General features: G+C 45.5%; 1 protein-coding gene across 5 annotated transcripts in view; it reads left to right on the forward strand.

Annotated features, from left to right (window-relative positions):
* Nucleotides 1–16,609, forward strand: part of dync2h1 (dynein cytoplasmic 2 heavy chain 1) — a 153,835-nt gene that overhangs the window by 111,228 nt on the left and 25,998 nt on the right. For 4 of the 5 annotated variants that reach the window (XM_060943314.1, XM_060943313.1, XM_060943316.1 and 1 more), the window contains 8 exons: nt 745–879; nt 975–1,118; nt 6,717–6,806; nt 7,324–7,389; nt 11,294–11,344; nt 12,821–12,898; nt 13,032–13,163; nt 15,147–15,219. In XM_060943314.1, the coding sequence (XP_060799297.1) occupies nt 745–879; nt 975–1,118; nt 6,717–6,806; nt 7,324–7,389; nt 11,294–11,344; nt 12,821–12,898; nt 13,032–13,163; nt 15,147–15,219 (769 nt within the window). The remainder of the gene's footprint in view (nt 1–744; nt 880–974; nt 1,119–6,716; nt 6,807–7,323; nt 7,390–11,293; nt 11,345–12,820; nt 12,899–13,031; nt 13,164–15,146; nt 15,220–16,609) is intronic. The other variant, XM_060943317.1, reaches the window with a different exon arrangement.

A 16,609-nucleotide genomic window follows, 5' to 3' on the forward strand; every position in this document is an offset into this window, starting at 1 on the left:
CAATCTGTTAATAACACATGCGGGTGAGAGAGCAGTGGTGTGTGAGAGAGAGAGAGAGAGAGAGCGGTAGTGTGTGTGTGTGAGAGAGAGAGTGAGAGAGAGCGCGGTTTTATGTTTTTATGCTTCTGTACAGCAGTGTTTGTCCCAGTGAGCCGCCCCACCACTGTTTTACAGGTACATGTCTTGCAAAGTACCCGAGTTTGCAGTACATCACCCTTCCTGAATCCAAAATACTTCCAAATAGCAGATATGCATTTTTTTTTTTTTTGGAAACCAGTTCCTCCTCACACAAGTTTGTCTCACCACACTTGCTCCCGCCTTCCACCATCACCACGAGGCTTTTACTTGTTTTGCAATAGGGGGTGGAGTTATCCCGCGGCGCTTGTTGACATTCAAATGTGATTGGACGGCACAGAAAAATGTGCCTTTTATCGAAATTTAAGTAATTTTTGCGGTATGTGTATCGCAAACTATGATATCGCGATATCGATGCTTTTTCGATATATTGTGCAGCCCTACTATTCGTCATTCAAGACATCCAGACTCCTGTCATTTGGTGTCGTCTGTTAATTCGCGCAAAATTGTCCCACGCAGTAGTACGGGAGCACGGTATTGGATCAATACCTGGTATCAGTACTGGTACTGAATCATGTCTTGTATCATCAGACCTGAGATCACCTGTTCTGACTTCAGCATGTGACTTCCAAATACATGTGTATGATATCACTGTGTGTGTGTGTGTAGACTCTGGCCACAGCTCAGGGAAACATTTTGGAGAATAAGGAGCTGATTGAGTCTCTGAATCAGACAAAGGCAAGCAGCGCTCTCATACACACCGCTCTCACAGAGTCACACAGACTCCAGGCCTCGCTCGACCAGGTGAGAGAGAGCAATGCAGTAATGCAGATGTCCTCTTGGGGTCAGTAGAGCTACATCACTTCTGTGTGTGTGTGTGTGTGTGTGTGTGTGTGTAGGAGAGAGATGCCTATTTGCCATTAGCTGAAAGTGCCAGTAAGATGTATTTTGTCATCATGGATTTATCGCATGTGAATAGCATGTACCGCTTTAGCCTGGCCTCCTTCATCGGAATCTTCCACAGAGCACTACAGACTCAGCAGGTACACACACACACACACACACACACACACACACACACACAGATCTAAAGGTGCATTTCAGTGAGTCCTTTTTTGAACAAAGCAACCCCATAAATCTATTCACCAAAACAGTATGAAAAGCACTGTGGACAAAAATGCTACTCTGGTACACTTACATTAGCTCGAAAAAATATTTTCTTGGCATATATGTCTTCACAGAGTGTCATAAGTTATTCCCATTCAAAGCCTGTTCACACCAAACACTATTTGAATGAACGCATTTCTGTGAGTGCTTACACGTCACTCAGTGTTGTACTACCAAGGATCACCAGATTTTCACACAAGTCCTAAAGTAGATAAAGAGAACCCAGTTAAACAAATGAGACAAAAATATTATACTTGGTCATTTATTTATTGAGGAAAATGATCCAATATTACATATCTGGCGGCACGGTGGTGTAGTGGTTAGCGCTGTCGCCTCACAGCAAGAAGGTCCGGGTTCGAGCCCCGTGGCCGGCGAGGGCCTTTCTGTGCGGAGTTTGCATGTTCTCCCCGTGTCCGCGTGGGTTTCCTCCGGGTGCTCCGGTTTCCCCCACAGTCCAAAGACATGCAGGTTAGGTTAACTGGTGACTCTAAATTGACCGTAGGTGTGAATGTGAGTGTGAACGGTTGTCTGTGTCTATGTGTCAGCCCTGTGATGACCTGGCGACTTGTCCAGGGTGTACCCCGCCTCTCGCCTGTAGTCAGCTGGGATAGGCTCCAGCTTGCCTGCGACCCTGTAGAACAGGATAAAGCAGCTACAGATGAGATGAGATTACATATCTGTGAGTGGCAAAAGTATGTGAACCTTTGCTTTCAGTATCTGGTGTGACCCCCTTGTGCAGCAATAACTGCAACTAAACGTTTGCGGTAACTGTCGATCAGTCCTGCACACCGGCTTGGAGGAATTTTAGCCCATTCCTCCATACAGAACAGCTTCAACTCTGGGATGTTGGTGGGTTTCCTCACATGAACTGCTCGCTTCAGGTCCTCCCACAACATTTCTATTGGATTAAGGTCAGGACTTTGACTTGGCCATTCCAAAACATTAACTTTATTCTTCTTTAACCATTCTTTGGTAGAACGACTTGTGTGCTTAGGGTCGTTGTCTTGCTGCATGACCCACCTTCTCTTGAGATTCAGTTCATGGACAGATGTCCTGACATTTTCCTTTAGAATTCGCTGGTATAATTCAGAATTCATTGTTCCATCAGTGATGGCAAGCCGTCCTGGCCCAGATGCAGCAAAACAGGCCCAAACCATGATACTACCACCACCATGTTTCACAGATGGGATAAGGTTCTTATGCTGGAATGCAGTGTTTTCCTTTCTCCAAACATAATGCCAAAAAGTTTAAACCAGAAAGTTCTCTTTTGGTCTCATCCGTCCACAAAACTTTTTTCCAATAGCCTTCTGGCTTGTCCACGTGATCTTTAGCAAACTGCAGATGAGCAGCAATGTTCTTTTTGGAGAGCAGTGGCTTTCTCCTTGCAACCCTGCCATGCACACCATTGTTGTTCAGTGTTCTCCTGATGGTGGACTCATGAACATTAACATTAGCCAATGTGAGAGAGGCCTTCAGTTGCTTAGAAGTTACCCTGGGCTCCTCTGTGGCCTCGCCGACTATTACACGCCTTGCTCTTGGAATGAGCTTTGTTGGTCGACCACTCCTGAGGAGGGTAACAATGGTCTTGAATTTCCTCCATTTGTACACAATCTGTCTGACTGTGGATTGGTGGAGTCCAAACTCTTTAGAGATGGTTTTGTAACCTTTTCCAGCCTGATGAGCATCAACAACGCTTTTTCTGAGGTCCTCAGAAATAGGGGTCGACCGATAATCGGCCTGGCCGATATATCGGGCCGATATTCTGCATTTTTAGGGTTATCGGTATCGGCCATAATTTCCACCGATATGCTGATAACATGCCTTTTTGCAGCCATTTCGTTCCTAACGCGACTGTCACTGCACGTCCTTTCCTGCACTCGCCTCTCTGAGTTCAAGAACACGGTCCCGCCCACCACAACATCTGATTTGTTTGGCACAAGAGATATAGCCAATCAACACACGTAGCTAACCGCTGTGAACTGTTTCAAGGCGGCCGTACGGGCACTCGGGATACAGCCAATCAACACGCGTAGCTAACCGCTGTGAACTGTTTCAAGGCGGCCGTATGGGCACTCGGGCAGAAGCAGATCCCACTTCAAGGTAAGGACGCGCTGCTTTTGCCTCCATAAGTCACAAACACACAAGTTGCAAAAGCACAACATCATTATATGTTTACATTCTTCATCTAGTACTCGTTAAAATTGTCCATTTGCATCTGTGTAGCCAGGCAAACTTAGCTTACGGAAGGAAGCACTTGAATTAGCCTACAACCAACTAGTCTCGCTGAAACTACATGTAATGTTGTCCATAGTAAGCAGTCCCCAGCATAACGTAGGCTGCAGTCATTTTTAAATCCCCGTCTGGAAACGTTGTGAATGTGTCAGTAGTTCTACTCGAACAGTAGAATGACAGCCATACAGAGAGGTGGTCAAGGGAAGACGAAATAAAACGTAGTGTTTGTGTTCTGTAGGCTAGCGCAAGCCTACTGGCTATTTGTTCTGGTGATGAGTAAACTTCATGACGTGACTCGTGCTCAGAAAGCGCATTGCACTTGTATATGTTGGGTAACTTTATAAAGCGCTATTTGAATATTTGAACAAGCCAGGTGTGATATGGTGCTAGTAGGCTGTGTAATACTGTAGGGAGTTTGTCAGGACGCTTGTTGTGGGCTCAGTAATTAATTGTGTCGTGGATGCGCACTTGCTTGGATAAACGCTAATGAACGAAATACATCAATTAAACTCTTGACTTAAATGTTCTTATGCTACTTCACATTGCGCTGTAATGTACTCCACTAGTATTTATAATTCTTGCGCAAGTGATTCTCCTCGCTAGTGCTTCCGATTCGGAAAGCGATATACTCTTAAAGGAGCAGCCGCTCCTTTTAACCAGAGCTTTTAACATGCAGAGCAACTGTGCTTCCTTCACTACAATATAATCCTAAATTGGGAATATTAGGCTTGGGCATTAAAAGCATTAGAATGTAGATGGTTACTTGTTAAGTTGTTACATAATAGGGAGTGATAGCCTACTTTGTTTGATTTTACTTTTTAAAAAATGCTGCAGGCAGCTCCTGACACTTGATTTATTTAAAAACTACTTGAAGTTGGTAAGTCTTACTTAGGCTACGTTTACATTACGTCGAATCAGCGGATCATCAGATTAACGTTCTTAAAACGATTCGCGTTTACACTAAAACCGTTAGCCGTGCACACAGCAACGCCAATACGCGGATACGCTAATCACATGACTTTAGACGGCGCGTAACATGATCCCAGTGCATTTAGGGCATGCGCAAGGCTCACCACTTGCAAGTAGAAGGATGGCAAGCCTAATACACGGATACGCTCGGCTCCGCAGGCATCCTGCGCTCCAAATCACTCCGCCCTGAACAGCGAGTGCCCTCTGGAGGGTGCGCACTCCGGCCCTGCGCAGCTCACACAGCGCGCGAGTGAAGTGAACAAGCCATGATTCGGGACTGAGCCGCTGTGTGTGTGATCCCAGCGCATATCACTTACCACTTGCAAGTGGAAGGATGGCAAGCCTAAAGACAATCATAACTACACAATGGGCAGTATTTGCATCAGTATTTGCAGTATTTTCATACTTTTATACTCTTTAATGAAAGGTGATACAAGGCGGAAGTCCGCGCCGTTTTTCAGCAGTCGCGTCACATGACCAACGCCAGCGAATCAGGAAGGTGAATGTCACAGTGACGTTGTCCAATGAGACGCCAGCTAGAGCTCAGCACAGCGTATCCACGTATTCTGAATGTTTACACAGCACCGGACCAGACACGATCTGGATTGAATACGTGGACGCTGGCGGATTCCCGTTTCCTGGTGTTTCCAGGGGGTTTAATGTAAACGGACAGTGCATCCGCGAAGAAAACGAGACAGATACGGTCTAATGTAAACGTAGCCTTAGTTCTTAGTGTAAAAGAATCCAGAGTGTATTTTCATTTATTTTCCACTGAAAATGGTGAGCTGTAATATAGTCGGGAGTGATTTTATTTTTTTTATTGGTGAATATTTATTTTGTTATTTTATTTCTCATTTTATTCTAACTAATGTTTGACTTTATTGTACAAATGCTGCTGGCATCTCCCTGCCCAAAATTTCATGTTCAATTTTACAATTAAACATACATTTCATGGATATGAAGGTCTGTGTCAGTGTGTGCTATGTTTAATTTCATGTGAATTATAATGTTTACATTTATCGGTTGCACATATCAGTTATCGGCATCCCAATTCCATAATAATCGGCATCGGTATCAGCCCTGAAAAAAACATATCAATCAAACCCTACTCAGAAATCTCCTTTGTTCGTGCCATGATACACTTCCACAAACATGTGTTGTGAAGATCAGACTTTGATAGATTCCTGTTCTTTAAATAAAACAGGGTGCCCACTCACACCTGATGGTCATCCCATTGATTGAAAACACCTGACTCTAATTTCACCTTCAAATTAACTGCTAATCCTAGAGGTTCACATACTTTTGCCACTCACAGATATGTAATATTGGATCATTTTCCTCAATAAATAAATGACCAAGTATAATATTTTTGTCTCATTTGTTTAACTGGGTTCTCTTGATCTACTTTTAGGACTTGTGTGAAAATCTGATGATGTTTTAGGTCATATTTATGCAGAAATATAGAAAATTCTAAAGGGTTCACAAACTTTAAAGCGCCACTGTAAATACAGCGCAAACCTATAGCCAAGCACTTAATAATGTGTGTCAGAGCACAGCATGATTGCCACTAAATGTTGTGAGAACAGTAATTTAACGGAGTGTGTCAGTGCTGAGCAAGCACAGCAGATAGGCTCAGCTAATAGGTGATAATAGAAATAAACGTCCCTGCTCATTCATGCAGCTGTCTGATCAGCCCTTCATGTGTCAGCAGGATAATACATAGTCATACTTCAGGTCAGACTTCAGAAGTGACGCGAAAGGAAAAAAAAAAAAAAGCATCCAGTGAGTATCAGTTCTGAGAATAGAAACACCTTGTTGAGGAGAACACTCAGACTGGTGTGAACTGACAGAAAGGCGACAGTAACTCAAATAACTACTCTTTACAACCAGGCTGAGCTGAAAAGCATCTCAGAGCGAACCACACATCAAACCAAAAGATGGATGGGCTACAACAGCTGAATCTGAGGCTGAACTGGGCAGTTGAAGAAAAAAACATCACCTGATCTTTAGGTTTCTTTCGGTTCTGCTTCACATGCAGAAGGCACATGATCTGTTCTTATTGTTCGCCTCCTGTCCACTGTCGCAGCACATCTGGTGTTTCTTACCTTCTTCCTTGGTTAAAAATTAAACCTCTTAAAATATTCAATCTGTTTAAGTATCTATTAAACATTAATCATCTCCTTAGTTTTAATTACAATAAATTAATTTCAGCGGATGCATTTTTTGTGCTTCCAAGGACCTTGTGTGTGTGTGTGTGTGTGTGTGTGTGTTAGGAGAGTGACAGCACTGAGGCGAGGATCGCAGCACTGGAGGAGTCTCTGAAGAGCATGGTGTACGAATATGTTTGCCGCTCGCTCTTTAAGGTGAACACACACACAGTTTGGATCCAAATGTCATCCTTTTTTTCTTTTTTTTTTACATTTATTCATCTGTCAGATCCATCCTCTTGGGATTTAAACTCACAAACTTGTGATTACTAAGTCAGAACCATAACCACCGAACAAACTCTGCTTTCCCTTTGAGAGCGTGTGTGTGTGTGTGTGTGTGTGTGTTTAATGATTCATCAGTCCTCGGTGTGGATCAGTGAGTATGTGAAGAAAGGGAACAGTAAATCTGACAGCAGCTGCTGTGTGTCCATGCATCTGTGAGTGGGGGATAAACTGTGTGTGTGTGTGTGTCTAGGGAAGTGTTTGAGTTTGTCTTCAGATCTGGTGGTGTGTTAAGAACAACACATGCACCAGTACATCTTACACACTTCACCTCCTCTGGCATTTGGTTAGCGGGTAGCTCCAGCGCTAGCTTCAGTATTAGCCAGTGGATTATGCATGACCTGTGAGTTTATAAATAAGCATGCTGGTGCGTGTGTGTGTGTGTGTGCAGGTGGATCAGCTGATGTTTGCACTGCACTTTGTGAAGGGGATGCAGCCAGAACTCTTCCAGGAAAACGTACGGACACACACACACACATACATACGCAGCTCTTATTCAAATAACACTAATACAATCTAATCAGACATTTATTGCACTAAATACTATACAGTTATTCCACGAAACCAAGTCATACATGAGCTGATAGCCGACGAGGCGCGTAGCACCGAGTTGTCTATAATCCGTGTACGGTGAGACTGAATGGAATAACTGGTTTGTTCTATCCACATTCACTGGATTTTGAGAAACGGAGCATTTTTTTTTTTTTTTGCAAATTCGATAAATAAAAAGTTTATACAAAACGTCTGACAAAATCATTTCCGCTTCTTAAAGGAACAGTCCACCGTACTTCCATAATGAAATATGCTCTTATCTGAATTGAGACGAGCTGCTCCGTACCTCTCCGAGCTTTGCGCGACCTCCCAGTCAGTCAGACGCAGTCAGACGCGCTGTCACTCCTGTTAGCAATGTAGCTAGGCTCAGCATGGCCAACAGTATTTTTTGGGGCTGTAGTTAGATGCGACCAAACTCTTCCGCGTTTTTCCTGTTTACATAGGTTTATATGACCAGTGATATGAAACAAGTTCAGTTACACAAATTGAAACGTGGCAATTTTCTATGCTATGGAAAGTCCGCACTATAATGACAGGCGTACTAACACCTTCTGCGCGCTTCGGCAGTGCATTGATACGGAGCTCAGATTCTTCCTCGTCCAGCTTCTCGGGAAGAACACCGAGACGTTCCCAGGCCAGCCGAGAGACATAGTCCCTCCAGTGTGTCCTGGGTCTTCCCCGGGGCCTCCTCCCGGGGGGACATGCCTGGAACACCTCCCCAGGGAGGCGTCCAGGAGGCATCCGAAAGAGATGCCCGAGCCACCTCAGCTGATTCCTCTCGATGTGGAGGAGCAGCGGCTCTACTCTGAGCTTCTCCCGAGTGACTGTGCTTCTCACCCTATCTCTAACGGAGCGCCCAGCCACTCTGCGAAGGAAACTCTTTTCGGCTGTTTGTATCCACGATCTTGTTCTTTTGGTCATTACCCAAAGCTCATGACCATAGGTGAGAGTCGGAACGTAGATTGACCGGTAAATCGAGAGCTTCGCCTTTTGGCTCAGCTCCTTCTTCACCACGACGGACCGGTAAAGCGACCGCATCACTGCGGAGGCTGCACCGATCCGCCTGTCGATCTCATGCGCCGTCCTTCCCTCACTCGTGAACAAGATCCCGAGATACTTAAACTCCTCCACTTGAGGCAGGACTTCTCCACCAACCTGAAGAGGGCAAGCCACCCTTTTCCGGTTGAGAACCATGGCCTCGGACTTGGAGGTGCTGATTCTCATCCCAGCTGCTTCACACTCGACTGCAAACCGCCCCAGTGCATGCTGAAGGTCCTGGTTTGAAGAAGCCAACAGGACAACATCATTCGCAAAAATCAGAGATGAAATCCTGTGGTTCCCAAACAGGATTCCTTCCGGCCCCTGGCTGCACCTAGAAATTCTGTCCATAAAAATTATGAACAGAACCAGTGACAAAGGGCAGCCCTGCTGGAGTCCAGCATGCACTGGGAACAGGTCTGACTTACTGCCGGCAATGCGAACCAGACTCCTGCTCCGTTTGTACAGGGACCGGACAGCCCTTAGCAAAGAGCCCCGAACCCCATACTCCCGAAGCACCCCTCACAGGATACCATGAAGGACACAGTCGAATGCCTTCTCCAGATCCACAAAGCGCATGTGGACTGGTTGGGCGAACCCTCGAGCACCCTATGAAGGGTATAGAGCTGGTCCAGTGTTCCACGACCAGGATGAAAACTGCATTGTTCCTCCTGGATCCGAGGTTCGACTATTGGCCGAATTCTCCTCTCCAGTACCCTGGAGTAAACCTTCCCGGGGAGTCTGAGAAGTGTGATTCCCCTATAATTGGAGCACACTCTCCGGTCCCCTTTCTTAAAAAGAGGGAACACCACCCCGGTCTGCCACTCCAGAGGCACTGTCCCCAACCGCCACGCGATGTTGCAGAGGCATGTCAGCCAAGACAGCCCCACAACATCCAGAGACTTGAGATACTCAGGGCGGATTTCATCCACCCCCGGTGCCTTGCCACCGAGGAGCTTGCAAACCACCTCAGTGACTTCGGCTTGTGTAATGGACGAGTCCACCTCTGAGTCATCAGCCTCCGCTTCCTCAATGGAAGACGTGACGGTGGGATTGAGGAGATCCTTGAAGTATTCCTTCCACCGCCCAACAATATCCCCAGTCAAGGTCAACAGCTCCCCACCCGCACTGTAAACAGTGTTGGCAGAGTACTGCTTCCCCCTCCTGAGGTGCCGGACGATTTGCCAGAATTTCCTCGAGGCCGACCGATAGTCCTCCTCCATGGCCTCACCAAACTCCTCCCAGTTCCGAGTTTTTGCCTCCGCAACTGCCCGAGCTGTGGCATGCTTGGCCTGCCGATACCTGTCAGCTGCCTCAGGAGTCCCGGAGGCCAGCATGGCCCGATAGGACTCCTTCTTCAGCTTGACGGCATCCCTTACTTCCGGTGTCCACCACCGGGTTCGGGGATTGCTGCCACGACAGGCACCGGAGACCTTGCGGCCACAGCTCCAAACAGCTGCGTCCACAATGGAGGCAGAGAACATGGTCCACTCAGACTCAATGTCCCCCGCCTCACTTGGAAGCTGGGAGAAGCTCTCCCGGAGGTGGGAGTTAAAGACCTCCCCGACAGAGTGCTCGGCCAGACGTTCCCAGCAGACCCTCACCATATGTTTGGGCCTGCCAGGTCTGTCCGGCTTCCTCCTCTGCCAGCAGATCCAACACAGCACCAGGTGGTGATCAGTTGACAGCTCAGCCCCTCTCTTCACCCAAGTGTCCAAGACATAGGGCCGGTGATCAAATGAAACGACAACAAAGTCGATCATCGACCTCCGACCTAAGGTGTCCTGGTGCCGCGTGCACTTATGGACACCCCTATGCTCGAACATGGTGTTTGTTATGGACAAACCGTGACTAGCACAGAAGTCCAATAACAAAGCACCACTCGGGTTCAGATCCGGGAGGCCGTTCCTCCCAGTCACGCCCCTCCAGGTATCACTGTCGTCGCCCACGTGAGCGTTAAAGTCCCCCAGTAGAACAATGGAGTCCCCAGTCTGAGCACCTCTCAGTACCTCTCCCAGGGACTCCAAGAAGGCTGGATACTCTATACTGCTATTCGGCCCGTAGGCACAAATAACAGCAAGAGCCCTCTCCCCAACCCGAAGGCGCAGAGAGGCGACCCTCTCGTTCACTGGGGTAAACTCCAACACATGGCGGCTGAGCTGGGGAGCTATAAGCAAGCCCACACCAGCCCGCCGCCGCTCACCGTGGGCGACTCCAGAGAAGTGGAGAGTCCAGCCCTTCTCAAATGACAGCCCCTCCCGTGAATGTGGATAGAATAAATATACATTAAGCAATTCTCCATTACGATTGCTCCTACGTTATCATACAGCTTATGGGAGGAGTCTCCAGTGTCAGAGGTCAAGCTGTAACTTTCACAGAGCTTCGGATCAAAGCTCGGTGCCCTTTTTTTTTTTTGGTAACATGACAACCAGCAGGAACTTTTTTCATGGGCATCCACAGTGTTAAATGTAACTATAAATGGATAAAAAGCATCTTTAATAACTAAATATTATAATCCTTCATACATCGCTGTGGTATACTGTAAGAAGAATAGATGGGCTCGAGATGTGCTGTTATCAGAAAATAATCCATTTCGAGGTGGTGAGAGTAACTCCGCTTCAGATCAGACTGCATCGTTGATCATTTTCCTGTAACAGCATGACGCCAAGTGTTTTATTCCTTAAATAATACATTGAAATCATTGTGTTGTCGCATATTAATAAATGTTTTATACACTAATACACCATCCATATAGTGTGTGTGTTTTTCAGGAATGGGATGCGTTCACTGGACTGATAGTCGCAGACACGGTCAGGAAGATGGTATGGCGATTATTACCACCTCTCTTTTCTTCTTCTTTATCTTCTTCCTCTTCTTTTCTTCTATTTTTTCTTCTTCTTTGTCATCTTGTTTCTTTAATGACTTCCTCATTCTTTTCTATTTCTTATTTTTTTAATCCCCCGCTGGCCCACAGGCCCGAAATGAGATTGTGTCGTGGCAATGTCCATCCGTTTGTCCGTCCCAGAAAGGGTGCTCACCTTCTGAAATCAGCTCCTCTCACAGTTTGTGGAAGGATTTCACAAAACTTGGCAGAAGGCTTTGTTATATGTCGGTAGTGCGCATATTGTTTTGTTCAATTCGGTCGCATTTTACCAGAGTTGTGGCCCTTGATTAACAACCTTGTACTTTCACAAGTTCATGAAGGTGTGCTCGCCTTCTGACATCGACTCCTCTCACAATTTGTGGACGAATTTCTCAAAGCTTGGCAAAAGGCCTTGTTATATGACGGTAATACGCAGATTGCGATTTAATTTCATTTGTGAAAATTTTCCCAGAGTTTTGACCCTTGATTAAATAACTTGTACTTTGACAATTTCATGAGGGTGTACGTTCTTCTGAAATCAACTCCTCTCACAATTTGTGGAGGAATTTCACCAAACTTGGTAAAAGTCTTTGTTATATGACCGTTATACACAGATTGAAATTTTGTTTAATTTGGGCAAATTCTCCCAGAATTATGCCCTTGATTATTAACAAACTTTGGCAATTTCATCAAGGTGTGCTTGCTTTCTGAAATCAACTTCCCGCACAATTTTTATCCCCCGCTGGCTGAAAGGCCTGAAGGGGGATTATCCGTCTGTCCGTCCCAGGAAGGGTACTCACCTTCTGAAATCAACTCCTCTCACAATTTTTGGAGGAATTTCATGAACCTTGGCAGGGTTCTTTGTTATATGTCGTGAATACGCATATTGCAATTTCGTTCAATTCAGTCGCATTTTACCAGAGTTACAGCCCTTGATTACCAAATTTGCACTTTGACAATTTCATTAGGGTGTATGAAGCTTTTATAGCATAGATATAGTTGCCAGCAGGGGATATTGTGCTCTCAGAGCGCTCTTGTCTTCTTTATCTTCTTCATTCTTTTCTTCCTCTTGTTTATCTTTTTTGTGTTCATTCTTTTTTCTTCGTCTTCATCTTCATTCTTCTCTTCCGCTTCCATTTCTTATTCCTCCTCCTTGTCTTCTCCCTCTTCATTCTTTTCTCCTTTCTCTTTTCCCGTGATTTCTTCTTCTTTGTCTTCTTTTTATTTTTTATTTTCTTTCTGTCTTCTTTTTTTCTTCACCTTTGTCATCTTCCTTTTCATGTTCTTGCTTTTGTTCCTCTTCTCCTCCTTTTTCTTCTTTGTCTTCTTCATATTCTGCATTCTTGTCTTCTTCCTTTTTTCCTCTCTTCTTCTATTTGCTTTTAAAAGCTGCCTCTTTATCTTTCTCACTCTGTTCCTCTGACTCAATCCTCAGGACTCCCAGAAGTCTTTGCAGGAACACATTCCATCCTGGATTGATCAGGAGAGACACACTGCTGTGGCTTTACTCAAGGTAACACACACACACACACACACACACACACTTGCTCAGCTTGCTCTTTCTTACTTTGCAGAATTCTAATCTTCTCTCTCTGTGTGTGTGTGTGTGTGTGTGTGTGTGTGTGTGTGTGTGTGTGTGTGTGTAGAGTACGTTCCCGGTGCTGTATCAGTCCCTGTGTCTGAGTGACGCAGATCTCTGGCTCTCATTTTCACAAAGCTCCATCTGCGAACAGGAAATCCCTTCTTCCATCGCCAAGAAGCTCTCTCTCTTCCAGCAGGTCAGCTGTCAGTTAAACACGCAGTGGCTCCGCCCACTGTGCAGGAACCAGGGTTATAATCTGTCATAATCTCACACCCACAGCTGAACTTGTGCAAGGACTGTTCATTTCTGCTGTTCTGTATCAGCAGTAAACTTCTGTATTCCCTCTTATTCAGTAATTGTTCATTTTTAGCTTTTCTATTAGCCATTAGAGAAAATTCAGTCCCATATAATACCGTTTTAAATTTACAGTCCTCGCATTCAGAACTACACACTGGAGCTCTTAGAAGTTCAAGGTTGTTGTTGTTGTTTTTCCCCAAATAGCTAACAATTTCCACGAGGCAATCTCCAGTGTCCTATTAAACATGTAATGTTACACACTACTGTATGTAGTGAGCATATATAGTGAATATGAAGCCATGTCAAGATTAACACTTGGGTAATTAACGACTGTGAAGACTAAATAATTTTCTTTGTAGTAGTTCTAATATCCTCCTGAGGTTTATGGGATACAAACACATCGTGTCGCACTACCACTAAATTCAGTCTGTGGCAATATTTTGGACTCGTTAATATTCAGGTAATCTTTAGAGTAATTTAACTGTGATATTTGAATAAATGTTAACAGCCTGGTGCACAGTAATGTTGAGGTGCTATTCAGTAGGTGAATATAAATGCTGTGAGATGGTTCCTGAGTGCTGCAGCAGAGAATTGTTTGCCCTGTTGTTGTGAGATTGTGAGTTCCAATCCCGACAATAAAACAGCCAGTCACGCCCAGGAGTCCAAGACAATGAAATTTCTCATGATCTCTGGGGTGGAAGAGTCTCTCTCTCCCCTCCTGTCTCTCTGTCTCTCCCTCTCTCTGTGTCTCTCTCTCTTCTCTCTCTTTCCTCCTGTCTCCCTCTCTCTCCTCCTCTCTCTCTCTTCCTGTCTCCCTCTCTGTCTGTCTCTCTGTCTCTCTCTCCCCTCCTGTCTCTCTCTCCCTCCTGTCTCTCTCTGTCTCTCCCCTCCTGTCTCTCTCTCCTCCTGTCTTCCTCTCTGTCTGTCTGTCTGTCTCTCTGTCTCTCTCTCCCCTCCTGTCTCTCCCTCTGTCTCTCCCCTCCTGTCTCTCCCTCTGTCTCTCCCCTCCTGTCTCTCCCTCTGTCTCTCCCCTCCTGTCTCTCCCTCTCTCTCTCTCTCTCTCTCTCTCTCCCCCTCCTGTCTCTCTCTCTGTCTCTCTCTCTCCCCATATCTCTCTCCTCTTGTCTCTCCCTGTTTCTCTCTCCCCCCTCCTGTCTCTCTCTCTTTCCTCCTGTCTCTCTCTCTCACTTTCTCTCTGTCTGTCTCTGTTTCTCCATCTCTTCACCAGTCTGCCCCCCCTCTCTCTCTCTCTTTCTCTTTGCCTAGCTGTCTCTCTTCATGTTTTTGTCCCGCCATCTCCTTGCCACTGTTTGTCTCTTTGTATCTCTCTCCCTCTCTCTAGCTGTCTTTCTTTCTTTACCTCTCTCTTTCTCTCTGTCTGTCTCTCTAGCTCTCTCCATGTCTTCACCACTGTCTGCCTCTCTTTGTGTATCTCTCTATCTTTGTCTAGCTGTATTTCTTTACCTCTTTATCCCTCTCTCTCTCTTTCTTGTTTTCTCTCTCTCTGTCTGTCTCTAGCTGTCTCTCTATATCTTCCACTGTCTGCCTCTTTGTGTATCTCTCACTCTGTCTCCTGCTCTCTTGCTGTCTCTCTCTTTAGCGGTCTTCCTTTCCATCTCTCTCTCCCTCTCTCTCTGTCTGTCTCTCTTTAATTGTCTTAATTTCTTAGTCCAGTCTCTCTCTCTCTCTCTCTCTCTCTCTCTCTCTCTCTGTGATGGAGAGAGCTGGTTGATGGGGAACATATTGGGGAAGAAAAATGGAGGGAAATCCAAAATATCTTCATCACTAACAGTTAATTTATTAACAGGATGTGTATATTATCTCTATGTTGTCTTTTTTGTTGTCTTTTTCTGAGCGTGTATTCATTGTGGTCTTTGGGCAGGTACTGGTGGTCCAGGCTCTCAGGCCAGACAGACTGCAGAGCGCCATGGCCAACTTCGCCTCACACACACTGGGTATGGACAAAGAGAAGACAGGATGAGTGTTCTTATTTTATCTTTTTAGTGGGAAATCATTTTATTATCTCAAGGGAAGAGGAATCCCTCCTGCTGCGTAATTACATAATAAGTTAATCATGTTTAAACATGCAGATGGATTAAAGAGCAGTAAGTGCTACAGTTCAGTTCTAAGACTCTCTCACACCTTTGATTAAGTGTGATAAGCCCCGCCTCCACTCTGCTGTCATTGGTTGATGCACTTTAGCTGTAAGTGTGCACTGATTGGCTGCTGACAACCAAAGACAGAGTGCAGCACATACATACTGCTGATCTCACACACACACACAAAGAAGACCCTTATTATTATTATTATTATTATTATTATTATTATTATCCACCCTCCTCTCAGCGTGCTGTGCTCCAGCATGCTGGTTCGTTTGCCAGAGGTCAACCAGGCCTCTCAGGCTTTTTGATCAGATAGGTATTCAGCTGAGGATTCGTCGAGGGATGCGTGCCGTCCCGAGGAGTGCAATCTTCTGGATCTCTTTTGTACTCCTCTTACATGGGAGTTCCTTGGAACCCGGTCTTAATAGTCCCCAGCGCACCTACTACTATTGGGGCCACTCATGTCTTCGTGTTCTACATGCGTTGCACCTCGAGCTCCAGATCTTTGTACTTGATGATCTTCTCGGCCTCCTTGCGCAGTATGTTGTTGTCGTCCGGGATGGCCATGTCGATAAACACGTATATTTTGTTCTTTTTATCCTGGAACACGATGTCCAGCCTGTTGAAGAATATTCGTCTTCATGGCCAAGCCATCGTAGCTGAGAAGCTGTGATAAGGAATCCTGCACTAACTGTGCAGCACATTTGAGCACTTCCATATCTGGTATCTTCCCTTCCCATTTTATGTGTAGTATTTGCCGTAGGTGCTGAAGTTGTGTTCTGGTCAACTTTTTGAAGTGCTTGCAGTGCAGTGTTATTGTTTCTTTTCAGTAAAGCAGATATGGCAGAACAACTGCACTGTACACTTTGATCTTGGTTGCCATTTTTAATGTCATCACAGGACCAGAGTCATTTTTGCAGTGCATCAAAGGCATTTGCTGCTGAATGGATTCTCCTCTCAGCTTCGAGATCTGATGAGTTGGTGTTTGTGACTGTACTCCCCGAGTATGTAAAAGAATCAGTGCTTCTTAGTGCTACCCCATTGACCAGTCTGTCAGGTGGATCGGTTTCCTGGGGCTGTACATAGGAAGGGGCTGGAACGGAAATTCTGTTTTTGAAACGTGAATCTTTAATCCAAACAAAGTTGCAGCAGATGAGAAGCGATCTACAATTTCTTGAACGTCATCAGCATCAGTAGCAACCAGGGCAGAGTCATTGGCATACAGAAGCTCTCTGACATATAT

Source organism: Neoarius graeffei, chromosome 16 (genome assembly GCF_027579695.1).
Source record: "Neoarius graeffei isolate fNeoGra1 chromosome 16, fNeoGra1.pri, whole genome shotgun sequence".
NCBI classification, from domain to species: Eukaryota; Metazoa; Chordata; class Actinopteri; order Siluriformes; family Ariidae; genus Neoarius; species Neoarius graeffei.